This window comes from Rhipicephalus sanguineus, chromosome 1 (assembly GCF_013339695.2).
Source record: "Rhipicephalus sanguineus isolate Rsan-2018 chromosome 1, BIME_Rsan_1.4, whole genome shotgun sequence".
NCBI lineage: Eukaryota > Metazoa > Arthropoda > Arachnida > Ixodida > Ixodidae > Rhipicephalus > Rhipicephalus sanguineus.
The window spans coordinates 28,649,879-28,666,441 of NC_051176.1; the positions used below are offsets into that span (position 1 = coordinate 28,649,879).

At 47.0% G+C, this 16,563-nt stretch overlaps 1 protein-coding gene across 1 annotated transcript in view; it reads left to right on the forward strand.

The window, feature by feature from the left end:
• Window positions 1-16,563, forward strand: part of LOC119389945 (nose resistant to fluoxetine protein 6) — a 100,481-nt gene that overhangs the window by 64,065 nt on the left and 19,853 nt on the right. The window contains exons 3-6 of the mRNA XM_037657403.2: window positions 4,722-4,921; window positions 9,157-9,265; window positions 12,204-12,300; window positions 15,356-15,519. Of these exons, the coding sequence (XP_037513331.1) occupies window positions 4,722-4,921; window positions 9,157-9,265; window positions 12,204-12,300; window positions 15,356-15,519 (570 nt within the window). The remainder of the gene's footprint in view (window positions 1-4,721; window positions 4,922-9,156; window positions 9,266-12,203; window positions 12,301-15,355; window positions 15,520-16,563) is intronic.

A 16,563-nucleotide genomic window follows, 5' to 3' on the forward strand; every position in this document is an offset into this window, starting at 1 on the left:
AGAGCATACTGTGGTCACACTTCATGACGATGGCCAATGGGTCATTCTAGAACGTGAGAAACGCGTGTCCGGAACGTGAGAACCGATCACGTTGTCATTGGCACGTACGCGTCATTATCATTCGGTGGTTCATTTGTTTAAATTCAAGTTGATGTCGTTTCGTTACAGCTCAAGTGTTAAGGCACTCCATTGAGAGAGGGAGGTAGTGAAAGCCAAGGACGTTAACCACACGCACGTGGGGTTTTCTACCCTGCGCAAGGTGAAATCAGAGTGAAAGAAGAGCAGCCCTGGATTTTTTTATTTTGACCGGAGGATGTTTTTGTGTGCGTTTTCCTAATGGTTAGGACCTCGGGTTAGGATTTCCAGCTCATGGGGTTCCTTGCTTACAGAGGATGTCTTTAGAATGAGCCCATCCAGTGTGACTTCTTTATGTTGCACTGCAGGCTACAACGTGGGAAGCTTCAAACACTGATTCACCTTCTATAATTGTTGGGGTTTCACGTCCCGAAACCACTGCATCATATAAGGGACGGCGTAGTGGAGGGTTCCGGAAATTTCAACCACCTCCATGGGATTCATTGACATGCACCTGAATCTAAGTACACGCCCCCCCCCCCCCCCCAAGCATTTCTTCACATTGTAAGAGCAGCCGCCAAGTGTCATACTGCTTGCAAATGAAGCTGTAAAAGCTGGACTGACTGGTACTTTCACTAAAGCATACAATTGCTAACGCAGCTATCTGACCTAGTTGGAATCGGTTCATGCGTATGAAGCACACACAAAGAAAGAAAACACGGAAACGAAGCAGACATACACACAGGACAAGCGCTTGTCCAGTATGTATCTCTGCTTCGTCCCCGTGTTTTTCGCGCTTCATAAGCATAAGATTGCCTTCCAGCATGCATTCAAATGCGCGAAGTAATACGGCCGGCTAGCACACGGTGCATTTACCATCGCACTCGAGCCCCACCAAGACCGTATTTTTCTATCGCCCTTTGTGCCAACTGCAGAACGGAGTAAATTTTTGAAAATTTTCATCCCGATGTGGCTCGATGGCGATCGAAAATGCACCGTGTGACAACCGTAGAAAATTCGCGTAAAAAGGAGAAACAGACAAATATTAAAAGTGTGCCGCGTACAAACTTGTGCTCATGTAAAATGTATCTAGCTGCAACTCTGATGAGGCACGCGCGTGCGTCAGCTCTTGCGCGTTCGCCTCCAATAATTTGAGAAAGGATGCGGCCGCATCCAGCTCTGAGCTTGTTGGGTTGCTTCCCACAGAGCGGAGAAACTGCTTGCATCGTTCTTTACGAGGCTATGCGTACTGAAGAGAAATGTAAATTTCCTAACGCCATTTCTTTCTCGTGTCAACCGCGACCCGTCTTTAGATGCGAACCTACAACGGATGAAGTTACATGGTCGTGGTGTTCACATTGCGCGCATTTCTTGCAGCAAAATATGTTTATTTGCCTCAAGCACACGCTCAAGTCCATTAGCCTACTTAGTTTCAATTCGACACAAAGTGGTTATTTATCTTTTACAAAAGCAGCGCGCACGGCTCCCGTGGCTTCCATGTCGGTGGCCGTATAGCAGACGACGCCGGCAGTCGAGGTCATTTTCAGGAACGTATTACTTTTTCCGAGCAGTTATTTCGCATTTTGTACAGTCAATGGCGAAGCCACAGCAGTGTTTACTGATTTCGTCAAAGTGAAACGCAGCTACAATAATACAAAAAGAAGACGCGAAAGCGGCTGCGTCCTGAACGGGAGAGGGCCGGTGATGCAAGCCAACCATGCACGTCCCGCGGAAGCCTCCGCATAGCGGCGCCACGGTATGTCCTCGCGCCCGCATTGCCCACATGTCGGACGCTGTTAATTTCCATTCTTGGAGATGGCGCCGTTTCGATGGAGAATTGTCTCCGATAAAAGCACCTTACCTTTATCGCACTTTCTTTAATTTCATTTGTTGCACCTAACTTCTAGAGCTGCTGGCTGATGTCTCCAACTAAATTGTTCCCCGGAGTCTGCTATGCCACAAAATTTGTCGTATTTGATGATGACGATACTGAGAATATTGGCACCTGCCGCACGCGTTCAATTGGTTTCCACCCCGTGAATGGTTTTCAGTTTTTTTTGTAGCCACCAAGTGCAAACGGAGACAAAAAAGAACAGATGAGAGAGGCTTCTCTCATTCTACGAATTCATCTCTATGTGCTACTTGGGAATAAGTTACACTAGCTCGCCTAAGATGTCAGCTCTGTTATGCCCGTAGAAAGACAATCAAGAAAGTAAAAGCCGTGTGGAAACAAAACAAAGCATGGCAGCTTCGTGGTGCCAAGCCTGAAGGGAGAGCGCAGCCTACCTTGTTTCTCGCTTTCTTTGTCTCCGTTTCTTGTGTCTCTTTTTTTGTGTCTTCTACACGGGAGCGAGCAGTATCTGAAGTCAAAAGCTTTATTGTCAGATATGCTTATAAAGGGCACACACAAAAGGAGACATGCGCAGTAGATGCCTATCTAGGGCTCGTGTACACGAAGAAGCCTCTAGTTACATATCTGCTTCTTTCTATTTATTTGTTTCTATTTCTCTGTTTCTCTCTCTATCTTAATTTTTCTTTCTTCCTTTCCTTCTCTCTCTCTTTCTTTGTTTCTCTTTACTTCTCTCTTTCTGCCTTCCTCTATGTTTTTTTCTTTTTCGTGTTTGTTTCTTTCTCTTTCTTTCTCTCTCTCTCTCTTTCACGTGTTTCACGGGCTCCACTTCGTCGAGCAGAGCTTTCGTTTAACGCTCGCACCTGCTGTACTCGGTTGTGGGGCTTGCCCAATTTGTGTGGCGCATACCCACCTGTGGAATTTTGCACGACGGAGCACAAGTTATCGATAGCTGAAAGGGCCCCTAAGCCGCCTCCGATATTAGGCAGTTTTCGAATAGCGTACGCTAAGTTAGCGTTAGCGTTTGCGGCCCGCTATTTCCGTCACTTAACGGGAGCCCGCAAGCGGTTGGCGTACGCATGCGCAGTTGCGCGAAAAGCCACCGCAAAGCTTTGCGTACGCTATTCGAAAGCTCCCTATTTTTTCAAACATTTCTAGTAAACACGCGCATTGTGTGCAGAATGCCGTCACGACCAGCGATGCCACACATGGCAACGCTACAAGCCGCGGGCGCGCCACAAATTCCAAGAAACAATCCCTTCTTCTCTCCGGGCCTTTCTGGCCTCCCTAGTGACTTGTGTGACGTGAACATGTTGAATATGTGATCCGGTATGCAGGCGATGCTGCGATTGGTCGAACAAGAACCTGCTACTTCCGGTTAGTCTGCAATAGCTGCCCGCGCTCCTTGCTGTTCTTCGTCGTGTTGCCCGCGTGTGCGCGCTTGCGAATCGGCGACTGCGGCCCGTAACGCAACTGCCAAATCGCTAGCGTACCAGCACAGTCACGCCTAGCGGTCTGATGTAAAGCCCCTATACTATATAGGACTTTAGGTATAGGGACTTTAGCCGGCACGGCAACAACAGCGGTTAGCCGAGAAGAAGGAGGTTTAAAAAAAAAAACTTCTGGAGTGGAGGTCCCCTATGCGCGCCCACGCGAGTGGGTGAAGCCTGGGAAACCGGTTGGCAGCCATCTTGCTCCAGGCAAGAGGCAGCGCAGCTTGAGCGCGCGCAGCGTAATTGTGAGCTTCCGCGGGGCATTTCCGCGTGAGAACTGGATAGTTAGTGTCACTTATTTGGCCGATTTTTTGGCCGATCTTGTCACTTATTCGGGCCGGCACGGCAACAACAGCGGTTAGCCGAGAAGCACAAAGTTCACGGAATCGCGGCAACCGGAAGTGCCCGCTGTTTCGAAGAGCGCGTCAGCGATGACGGTTTGTCACTTGAGATTGGGAGGGGCACTCGGCGAGGAGGGCAAAGCGGCTTCGGAAGAGGACACCAACCGAGGAGTGGAGGGTAGCGAAGAGTGAAACGAGCGATCGCAGCGTTTCGATTATCAAACGCCAGTAACTCCGCTATTAGAGCGCCGTTTCGAAAAATTCTCACGGCTATGTGTTAGTTGTTGACTCGTGCACAACTGTCCCAACACAACTAAATTTCGACCTCTGGGTGATTTAGGGGCCCTTTAACAGCTTTGCTCTTAAAGAAACTTGTCCCAGATCCACCCAGGGTGAACTCTGCAGAAGTAGCAGAGCTGCGGTCCTCCTGTGTTTTCCTTGTGAAGTTTTTTTCTTGCGATTCTACGCCATGTCTAGAGTGTAGACGCAACGGTGTCGCAGCCGCATTGCTACAGTGACTCTATGCCCTAATCACGCCCGAACTACCTTTCCGTCTTTCACTGCTCGGCTACCGCTTCATCCATGACTGCGGCCGTTACGCCATCTATGGGTTTACCTGGGAGCTGGAGCGTGACATGCAACCCCGGTACTCATCTGTCGTCAGGCGCAGCTCTAATACAGCTTCGTTGTTATAATAAGTGGATATGGTCAGTAACCTGTGTCCTTTTTTTAAACCACAGCTGCTTGAAAACATATCTCACAAATTAACTTCGATGCTTCGTTTTCCTACCTAGTTGAAATCACGTTGCCAGCAACAAAGCGCTCCCTTGCATCGCCTTAAATAAAAAATGGTGCTTCCTGAGATTCACCTGCCTTTTCGAATGCTTTGATTGTACAGAACAAAAGAGACGACAAAGAAAAACCATTCGGGCTTCTAAGCACTCGCCTTCTGCGCACTCGCAGTGTTCGACAGTACAGCCAAACCCGAGAGCGGTGTTCTGACCGGAGGCCTCACTTTCCTGGGCTACTACTCGGAGTGCATTGCGGCGCTGCAGTCTGGACGCCGCACAGCGATCACCAACGAGTCGCAAGTGCCGCCCTTCACCAGCACTTACTGCCTGGCCACCGTCAGCTTCGCAAACGCCCAGCTGTGGCCGCCCAAGGTGCGTCACCGCAGTGAAATTTGTTCGCAAGCTTGTAGTTTCTGGATTTGAGGTTGCGCCAGCCGATGGGTTGCTGGCGCCACCTAGTGTCGCACAGCTCACTCGGGCTCAAAAAGGTGTTATTACTGCAGTTACCAAATTTACTCTGGCTTCACAGCTGGTGTACACCTTCGGTAGCATACATAATCGTAAACTTGTTGCCATTTTAACGGTTTTTGAATTGCGATAGCAATTACATGGACACCCTCGGCGGGTTTTTGCCATCGCCGTCGTCGTTGCCTTGCCGTCATGTCCCGTATATGCATATGTATGTATGTATGTATGCATAAAAGCGCCAAGAAATTTCAGAAGTAAAGTTTTTCGAAGCGCGCGACCGGGGGATTCGGACCTGCGACCCCTTGCTTCTCAGCGCGCTGCCTTACACAATAGCGCCATGCGCCATTCGTTCGCCAGGATACTAACGGCAGAATACAAATGCACGTGTGGGGCCACACGCGGTGAAATTAAGATTATGCGAGACGCAGGCCATGCTGCACGTTGCACGCGCTGCGTTTGCGTTGTATCGCTGGTGACCCACGCTAGTTTTCGCATTTTGGGTTGTAGCGCCGCCCCACTCGTGGCCAGTCGGGCAGAGAAAAAGAAGAGCGCCCCGCGGCTTGTGGTGGCGCGAGCTAGTGAGAGCGCTTTGGCTCTTGTGGGCGTTTGCCACAGGAGGGAAGAAACGAGAGGGCTGAATCGGAATCACAGTATATGTCTTATATTGGGACCAAGATCGACGCCTGCAGGGAACGCGAGCCGTGGCTTCACCTGCCACTGCCAAGCGCAGTCTTTATTTCCTTCTCTTGAGGTCGCGCGCTCTCCTGTTTTCTTCGCCGCGCAAAGGAGGCCGCTACTGGGCCTTGGGACAACGTGAGCGCAAGAGTCCGAGAGTGGCTTGCGTTCTGCACATGCGCCCTGGCCACTCGCAAATTTCTTGGGTCCCCTAGCTCCTTGGGTCCCCAATTCTAAAACTCTAGGGCTTCGCTGGAGTTGGGATGTGCGCCTCCGCACATCCCAACTCCAGCACATCCGCACACACAGGACGTCTCTTGAGGGGGAGTTTTGTACGTCTTGTGCTTTCACCGCAAAGATTGCATTGAAGCTATAGACCGCACGAAGGTCACTTTGCTCGCAACAACGGCCGCGTTTGCGAAAGGAATGAACTGCTAGCTATAGAATAGCCAAAGTAGGGGCTAGTTGAAGTAGCAACTGTGACAGTTCGCGCTCGTCCTGTCAATACCTGTGCGTTCTTTTCGTGCGTCATTTTTGTGTTTGAACAGCTCGATGAAACTGTAGAGCTGGGACAGTTGTTAGTGCCCTATTTGCGTTCTTTTCCTGCGCTTTTTGTGCTTGAGGAGCGCGAGAAAAGTTTCTAGTTGCTTGCCGTTCTCCCTGTGTCATTCCAATTTCTTGCTATCGCGTTCATTGTTTCGCCCTTGAGGCGAAACTGTGACTTTTTTTCTTGTACAAGAACAGTCATTGAACATTGACAAGAACATTAAGAGGAAGTGTGAAGAAGCGTCGCTACCAGCGTCTGGTAACTGTGCAGTTACTCTATATACCGAGAGCTCTACTCAAAGCCTAGTAGCCCGCAAACATAATTGCGTGCACCAGAATACCGAACAACGTAACCGGTCGTCCCTTCCCTGCATAACCCACCCCAGTGCCACGGGCTGTTTTGACATCGATGTCTTAGTAGCTGGGTGACCATCGTCCACCCTTCAGAAAAAAGGTCCCGAGTCGCCGACATTTCTTGCTTCTAAGTGAGTCGCTAATCAGAGGCGAAGACCAGCTAAAAAGACAACGCGCACAAACGCGACTACCGGTCTAGACTTGGTTCATTTACGCGTGGCAGTTTTCACCTCCGATGATCCACCATCATGCCTAAGGTTTTGGGCAACTGATTGGCTTCGCGGATGAACAACGCATACGTAAACATGAGGCGACTTCGCGGAAACAGAAGTCAATGTGACCGAGTCCGGTCCGACCCGATCCTATTCAAGAACGTTTGAAGAGGTAGCCTACCTGCCGAAGGGGCATCGACTGCGCATGCCTCGACGCTGCAGAAGCCGACTCGAGCAGACTTTATCGGGTTTGTGAGAACATAGCTTCATGGCGAATATAAGCAAACAGCGAAAAAAAAAAAAAACGAATCAATACCGATTCGTCCAGTTCCCAATGCCATGCAAACGTAGTTACTTCATGACAAGTGTGAAGGAGTCCTTAAGGCAAAATAAACAGTACTGCGCGTGTTTACTGTATGTTATAGCTGCTGAACAACACAGTTAGCATAGGCGAAATACAGTGGCGCTAATTTCTACAACAAAAAATAAAATATCTGTTGAACTGCTATGAATTACCATTTCCCTGTTTTTCTTTCTTTTTTTACTCCTGAAGCTTTGACGTTTAGCACCACGAGGCTTCCTTTCTTTTTCTTTATAAAAATAGTTTGTATCCAGACAGGCAGCTATTATAGCAGCAACAGGCAGAATTACCGGTCAGTGTCGGGTCAACATCCATGACAGTCAGTTGTTTCCACCGTGAACATGTGTAAGACGATGGCGAATAAATTTAATGACGTTAGTGCTCATACCCCACCTTAAAAACAAAGCTGTAAAAAATTGGAAAATAGATTCAAGCATTTTTTTTTTTTTTGCTTACGCTTCGGTAAACCGCTCAAATCTGCATGTTCTTTGTGCTTGCGCTACGCAGAAGCCGTCTCATAAATTTCCACACTCGAGGTAGAACGCGCAGCTGTGCGCAATCGACGCGTCAGCGTTCAGAACAAATGTATAAACAGAAGAGTTGTCCACTAATTCTCGAGAAGCGAGCGGGACAGCGTCGGCATACGAAAGTTTCCTCAGGCATGGCGTAAGAGACCGCAGTGATCGAATCGAACAGTCCGTCTGGCTGTTCGATGAGCCCGCCGCCTTTTCCTTGAAGCCTTCTATTATTATTTTTTGCTAATATGTACATTAGCGCATTTCACACATTACTGCAGCATCTCTGGGCCTTTTCACTCATATTTTTTTATGGCTGTCCTTTCCCGTGGTAATGCGTTGGTGCGATCGTGCGCTTTGCGGTAATAACAAAGGGGAAAAAAAACGCGATATTCTTTTGAACTATGGTGCTGGCGTAGAGTTTTGAGAATCCCGTATTTTCATCATATCAAAATTGAATATTTTTTCCAGATCATAGCTAATAAAATTGAAACTTTATTAAGGCCTTAGATTGCTCATCAAACGCGGAAAGAACGGTGCAGAAAGTCACGTGATAAAATGTTAACTTATGATGACGTCATTGCAACGTCACAGATGGCCAAAATTTGTGCTGTCATGTAACGTGATGATACATCACGTCATCACATGAGACCGTCGCTTGGTAAAAGTTGGGCCGATACCGGAGGCCTTGCAGCACCACGTGACGGTCTTTTGGCGAATCGATAAGCGAGGCTCATTTTGGTCATGTCATGCGATACCAGTTCAATGGAGCGAAAAGCTATGCTGGCCAGAGTAAGGCCTTCCTTATGATTAGATGCCATTCTGGAGGCCGTAGGGCAACGTCTACAGTTGCTTAACGAACTTGTATTAAATAGTTCTTACTGGCGGCGATGTACGGTGGTGTCGCATCAAAAGTTTCCCGCGACTACACTGTACTTGAAAACGACAGCAATCCCTTCTACTGCCATATTTTTTTTTTTCAAGTTTGAATTCCTTCGACTTTCCGTCTGCTTTCAAGAAGGCACACTAGCCGATCTGGGTACCGGCCACCTTCATTCCACTTTCAACGAGGCTGGGTTTCTCCTAATGGCTGCGTGCTTTATGTGCAGCTTGCTTTAGGGGTGATTCGAGCACCACCGCAATGTTAAGGCGATCTCCTCTATACAAACCCGCATTGTGACGAAGCAGTATTTTCTATATTTTTTTCATGCACTGGAAAGATTGACTGACATGAACTCCTTGATGAAACAACTTTAGATGTGAGCACCTAGCTCTCGTAATGTTACGGCTGCACTAAGCAGGTTTATTTGTCAGTTGAGAATAGTAAGGACGTAAGTGACGCACATAAAAAAAACCAAACAAAAAGAAACATAAAAAGCGGAAGCGAGCAAACGTACATGCAGGCGCCGATATGGGCGCCTTCTTCTTTCTCGACGCTGTTGTTAATAAAGCTGCGACATTTTCTTTCTCGCGCAGGGTTTTCCAGAGTACCTGTGGAAAGAGCTGCACGGCAGTAGCATGCGGTTCGGTCTGTGTGTGCCGTCCACGTGCGGCGAACAGGAGATCACCGAGCTGGCGGCCGAGTGTAAGTGCCTCGCCTTGGACTGAATGCGATAGCCGCGTGTGCCTTGCGTTCAAATCAGCCGTGTTATGAGAGAGGCCGAAGGGTTAACATAAAAACTCACTTATTCGGAAAGATAATAACGTTCTGCCATATCAACTGAGATACTACCGGGTGTTCAAAGTTAAGCTTTGAGGTTTTCTTAAAATTCAGCGCTGTGAAGTAGGTAAAAACTGCCTTTGCAGATAAGTTATGTATCCAGGGGTACACAAAGTGAGACAATAATTATCGCCCAATTAACCAAGATTGAATAATGAACTTTTTAGTGGCTGCAGCAAACGGGCATGTTTGTATTGAAAAGTTGGAGGCCGTCACGTTTCTACAGAGTTCCGCTTAGAAGAATTCTTGTAGCTTATCTGCGATTCAAAATATCCCACTGCAAAGATTAAGTGCGGTTTGCATGATTACGCATGCAAGACAGCGAGCACTGGTGTAAAGCCTTTATGTGACGAGCAGTCATTGATTGCTATCGCCAGCCGGTAGTAAAATGGTAACCGCTATCACCTTTGCCTGTGCTTTCAACCCGTTGTCAGATTAAACGCCGCTCGCAACTGCCGCGGCACATCGGCATGTGCTTAGCGGACGCTTGCCGTCAGTTAAGCTTGTTGGCACAGTCAGTACACACGCGCTCTAAACCACGACGTTCGTATGTTGTGAAGGGACTATGAATGAGCAATGTGGTTGCACGATTGCGATTAAGTCAAGCAATATGTAATAAGGGTGATTTCAATTTCTGCAACCATAACATGCCCTTATTTACTCGTCTCTCTACACCTGTCAACGGCGACAACTCAAGCGTGAACCATAAACAAGGAGCAAGGAATCAGCGTAAAATTTGTTGTCAGCTGTTGAAAACTCCTTCAGAGGCGCTTTAAGTGCTTCCGGAAAGTGTAATTTGCTACGAATACGTGTAATCGAGGGAGATAAGAGGTTCACAAAGTGGCGCGAGGAAGTGGGAAATGCCTGCAATAGTGGGACACTTTCACAAGCAATGAAATGGACAATACGCCGCAGCGGGTGTGGGTCACGAGCCGGAGTAATGGCAACGTAGAACAGGTAAGTTCGTCGCTATAACTTGGAATGATCTCCGGCGAGCTTGGCGTACAAGATGACAGGGTTCGCGAAATTAATGCGCGCGGTTTCGCGTGCATTATTTGCGCAAAAATGGCACCGTGTGTGCTGAGTTCTCCGCATCCAGGCGCGTCCAGGCATCATCGCGGGTATTCATACAGAAGTGGACTTGCCTGCGAGAGCCACTGGTTGTGATAAGACGCGTATTTTCGGCGTATGACCAAGTATTCAAGCCATTCAAGTCAGTGGAAGTATCCGACAGCGCACAACAGTTATAAAACCTGTACAAGTCAAAGACAGCAGGACAAAATTTTTTAATGTTCGAAGCATCCTCCCCAGCAACCTGCAATCAACCTGCAAATCTACAAATATTTTGATTCTCTCTTTCCCTTCACAAGCGCATCGCGAGTTGTTGCAGAACAAATTTATTGGGGGTAATCACGCTTTTTGGACGTACAGGAACTGACTGAATACACCACAAACACAGAGCGCAGAATAACAACTGTTTTATTTCAAGACGCTTCCGTCACATATACGCGCTCTGTGTTTGTGGTGTATTCAGTCAGTTCCTGTACGTCAAAAATGCGCGATTACCTCCAATATGTACAGCCAACTAGCCCCTATAGCTGCTCTTGTTGCAGGACAAGTTGACGCTGCTGCATCTATACAAAGCAGCAAGTCCCGACAGCTTCAGCATCTAGCAGTTCATGGCCCAACGGCATATTGCCCACCCTGGAACAACTTACCTTCCTACTTATGCTCGGCCTATGAATTTGGCTGAATAAAAGTCTATTACTACTACTACTACTACTACCTTCCTACTCCACTGATCTCGCCTTTTCTGATTCCCGCAAAGTGAAGATTAATGCTAAAGTAGGTCGTTTTTGAAGACGCGGAGGCTATCGAGAGGATCGTAACAACGAAGATGATTTCAGAAGAACCTTTCCGGCAGAGCATAGAGGCAGCGCAGATATTGATGGGAAAGAGCACATTAGAGTGCAAGATCTTGAAAGGGGCACTTTGTGGTTTACCATACTTGGCATGCTAAAAAAAAAAAATCAAAGAGAAAAGTAAGTGATACCGGTACTATCACTTTTCAGAGGTGCATTCGGTACGTTGTAGTTAATGCGCAGGCTTTTTTTTTTGCTAAACCACAGCTGGACTATACTTGTGAAAGTTCGTATGCATGTAGGGAGAATATTTTCACTGAAGTGTTGGATATAGTAACTAACTTTACTGTTAACGTCTGATAGCTTCTCTCAGTTAATAGTTTCTATGTCATTTCTGTTTATTTGCTTTTTATTTTATTTCCTTCTCTGTTTTTGTTTCCATTTATATTATGTGCCTTTTATACTGTATTGCATCTCATTTTCCAATGTATTGCGTTGTATATTGTATTTCGTATTTTACATCGCATTTTATTGTATTATGTCATTTCATATTTGGAGTGCGCTACTTTTTTCTTTGCCTGTTAACCACCTGCTAACATTATGCCAATTTTAAAATTAAATTTTGTTGTAATTTTTAACAGAAGGTCGCGTTTTTCTTATACTGTGAGACTCTCATCTGTATACAAGTATTATGTAAATGATGGATATATATTCAATAAAGTGAAACTGAAACTTGAAAACCTCTTTCAGTCTTAAAAGGAAACAGGGCCTGCATTAGCAAAAACGTCTGAGGCTAAAATTTTCGCGAAAAGACTACTTCAGCCGATCACATTGTGCGACATATCATTAGCGAAGTCGGCTGACCAATGGGATGAAAACGCACTTACGAAAGAGCTGCTTCATTCGTGCCTTCATTTGTTTTTGTTTTTTTTGTTTTGCAGTCGTGCAGGCGTTCGACCGCGGTGTAAACGCGACCTCCACAGCCTGTTCGCCAAGCCGCGAGCCTTACGTTTCCAACGTACCAGCGATTTCAGTCACGTAAGGAAAGCTGGTCTTCAACCGTACTTCTCCGTAAATGTCATTTTGTTTTCATGATTTTTTATTGTCTCGCGTTCCTCCCGGACATGTTCATGAAGATTCTGGTAATGCAACGATTTCTTATTGGAGGGAAACAGCGCGAAAGACGAAAGACCAGGCAGAGAAGGACACATACAACTGTGCTGACTTACAACAAAAGTTTGTTCGTCAAACCACGCGTTATATACCTGTGCAGTTGAAAAACGAAAAGAAGAAACAAAACATGACAAGTCGAAGGTAAATAAACTATCAGAATCATCACCGAAAAGCATGCTCATTGCGCGTGCGCTCATTCTGATAGAAAAACAGCCTCCTTTTCTGACAAGGCAACTGAAGGTCTGCTCACGAATGCGTCGCCCGGCCTAGCTATTTCCAAGGCCTCCAGTATTTCACGTGTAAGCTGGTCCCATTGACGCTTCACAATCGCACATAGATGAAACTCAGGGACGCGCCCACAACCTCGGCAATGAATGCCAAGGTGGCCAGACACCGCCGAAGAAACGCTGTAAGAGTGTTGAGACGCTCATTTAGACACCGGGCAGTTTGGCCTATGTAGCGTTTTCCACAGGACAGTGGTAGGGAATACACCACGCCTTGAACGCATGGAACAAACTTGTTCCGATGCATAGTCGTACAGGCGTGGGATTCTCTAGCTCCGGGGTTGACAGCCCTACACAGGCTAGCCAGCTTCTCGGGGACAGAAAAAACATCTACTTCACACCTGCCGGCTATCCTCTTCAGGTTCTGGGCCACGCCGTGCATGTAAGGAATGACTACACAGTTCCTTTTTTTCTGGTCTATTTTCACGTGTTTGAGCGAGTATCCCTGGGCTCATTTCTTGTTCCTTGAGCAGACACTCAGCCACTGCAGTCATTACGTGAGACGGGAATCTAGCATTGGTGAGGTGTTCAACCTGCGTATTAAAACTGGCCTGGATCTTGTGGTAGCATGACTTCCGCAAAGCGTGCTCGAAGCAGGCCTTCACTATTGCCCTTTTCACAACTCTAGAGTGGGCCGACTCAAATGGTAGCAAAGGCTTACTAAGTAAGCCCGTGGTGCATGCGCCCAACAAACATGGTCACAATCGATGGTAATGCTCGAATCTAGGAAGCGAATCGTTCCACCATCGGGAACTTCATGGGTTAATACAAGAGGAGACATGCACTAACGGAAAACGTCTAAAATATTATTCATTGGCGCATCCACGGCAGAGCTGCTAGCTTCAAACAAAACAAGAAAATCATCAACGTAACGAAAAACTTTTGCAACCTTTAACTCAGTAATGCGTTCTTGGACCGTGCGGTCAAGGCTAACCAAAAATAAATCACTCAGAATGGGTGCCAAACAGGAGCCAATACAAACTCCTTTTCGTTGCAGATAAACGTGATTGTCCCAAGTTGCAGAAGTCGACCTAAGGTAGAAATGAAGCACTTCCATAAAGCCATCATCAGAAATGCCAGTCATGTTCTGATGACATCAAAACTTTCAATGCAATCGCGGATGCAAACAAGAAGCTTATTATGCGGCTAAGAGTAATGCTTAATATCTACCGAGCATGCTTGGTAGCCAGCAAAGTGATTATCTTTCAAATATGCAATAACGTCATGTGATCTCTTGGCAAGGAAAGGATCATCGATTGCTAACACTTTTAATTTGCTCTGAAGGAATTGTGCTACCGATTTTTGCTACGTGACGGCCTATAGCTAGGCTGGGTGACGCATGCGTGAGCAGACCTTCAGTTGCCTTGTCAGAAAAGGAGGTTGTTTTTCTATGAGAATGAGTGCACGCGCAATGAGCATGCTTTTCGGTGATGATTCTGACAGTTTAACTTCGACTTGTCATGTTTTGTTTCTTCTTTTCGTTTTCAACTGCGCATGTATATAATGCGTGGTTTGACGAATAAACTTTTGTTGTAAGTCAGCGCTGTTGTATGTGTCCTTCTCTGCCTGGTATTTCGTCTTTCGCGCTGTTTCCCTCCAATATGTCGTACCAACGTGCCCAAGCAACCACTTCAGCAACGATTTCTATTCAGGTTGTTGCCTGATGTAATCCGCATGCATTGCTTGAAAGTCTTCCTTACGTGTTCAATGTCAATTTGCTTCTTTTTCTTTTCTTTCGGTGACTACCACGTTCCTCCTTTTTTTTTTTTATCGTCAAGACGTTCCACTTCCTTTTGTTTTCAATCAAATGTCTCATTTCATGGGTCTCAGGGAGAGCAAACTGGCTCGAGATGTTTTTCAAGACAGTTTCCAACACTATAAACAGAATATCCCTTCGTCCTATTCTCGCCTTCGTTCACTGAGAGGCCGTGGCAGCGTTCACTTTCCACCGACCCGTCGTAATGTTGAACTATACTCGGTGCCACAAGTGCCCACTGAGTCTCAGGACATTAACAGAACAAACGCCGCTTCCCCCGTTTCACTCGATTACGCATGACTTGTCTACGTTGCCGCATCTAAGCGGAATATCGTGAACTCGATCGGCGAAGGTGAGTGCCGTTCTGTGAATATTATATCGGGAGCCCTCACCGCCAGCTCACCGGCCCACCCGTACTAACTCCCCATCGTCAGGTCTGTCGTGTTTCCCTATGAAGAAAATAAACTAATTAGGTAATTACTACGCTTCAGCGCCACGTTATTTACCATTTTTTGCTAATGACCTCTCAATGCATGGAAATAAAACTGAACAAATTGTTCCCATATTCCTTGATATGGAATTGCGCTTAGCAGGTGTCGCGCCGCTAAGCTCGCGGACACGGGTTCAACTTCTAGCCACAGCATTTCGATGGGAGGGAGATGCAACAACAATCGTGTACTTAGGTACAGATGCACGGTAAAGAACCCCAGGTGGTCATAATTAATTCGCTGTGCCCACTATACACTATATATAGGGGTTTCGGCACGTAAAACCCCTAAATCGTGCTTGTGCAGTGTAGGTTCGAATTACCGGTCGTAGGTGCTGCAAAATTATGTTGCAGCGTAGCTGAAATGAAACCATCGCCTATTCTGTGCTGCAGGTGCGTCCTGACGCTGTTCGTCGCCATGGCTTTCGTGGGTACGGCGTACGATGTGGCACGCAACTTCCGCTCTTCCCACAAGAAGCCTTCGTCCTCTCGAAGCGTTGACACGACCATGGCCTCCAACGAAGGCCTCGTCAATGGAGGATCCATGGCTGACCGTGGTAGGAAATTTTCCACCACCCGTTAGACGCTGATCATGTCACATGACCTGCACCGGTGAAAATCGCACAAGTGTGTCGCTTATTGGGTTGATGTCCAGCCTTTGTAAAGAAGTAGCGCTCACTTTTATTACGACAGAGGTCACGAAACTCAAGCGTGTTTTGTAATTTTTTTTCTGGCCTGCAAAACCTTGTTTTGTTGGCAGCCAAATGCTTTGATCCTTTTTCAGAGATAATTGCGCTGAGTAAGCAAACAGGACGTAAAAGGAAAGAATGCCATTTTCGCGGGAAATCGCTCCAGTGCCCGTATTCTCGATAACTAGTAGTGTTTCTGTCACGCTAGAGCTCAGTAGTGCGCTAACCCCTTAGGTGGTCTTCTAGCGTAGCGCTTTACTTCCGAGCGAAAGTGACAAGGAAGAGATTTGCTGAATAGCTTGCACCCGTGCTGATGTGTCAGAGGTGTGTGAATCAACTTGTCTTAAAGTACATTGCAGGAGGATCGAAAGGTGGGCCAGTTGGTAATTCATTTTCTTCGTTCAGCGAACTGGGTTATGTGGTTCTCTTATGTGGTTCCTCGCTTCGTCCTTTGTGTATTTTCCGCGCTCCCAGTTCGCTGAACGAAGATTGTCTTAAAGTGTCTTCGCGGTTCAAATATAAACGCACCGCACAGACTCGTGTAGTGGCCGCACTTTTCCCCCCACAATTTTGACGAGGAGCGTCCCTTCACGGAACCATTCGCTTTAAATTTTTCCTGACTATGAGCCTAAAATCCACTATCACAAAAGCTAATTTTATCGTTTTGATAATAACTTTATTAATTCATTTATGCAAGTCGCGCGCTTGATAATTCATCTTCGATCGCACTGCCACTGCTCGCCACACTTAGCTTGCGGGCGTGGTTCTCTTCGGTGCCCTCCATGGCGGCGAGAAATTCCCCCTGTACTTTAGTTCTTCACAATCCTTTACTGGCGCTTCTCCGCGATTTCCTTCTTCCTCAAGAGCTTTTTTCTCCAGAATTACTGGCGGCCAACTTGGGGCTTCGGCGCA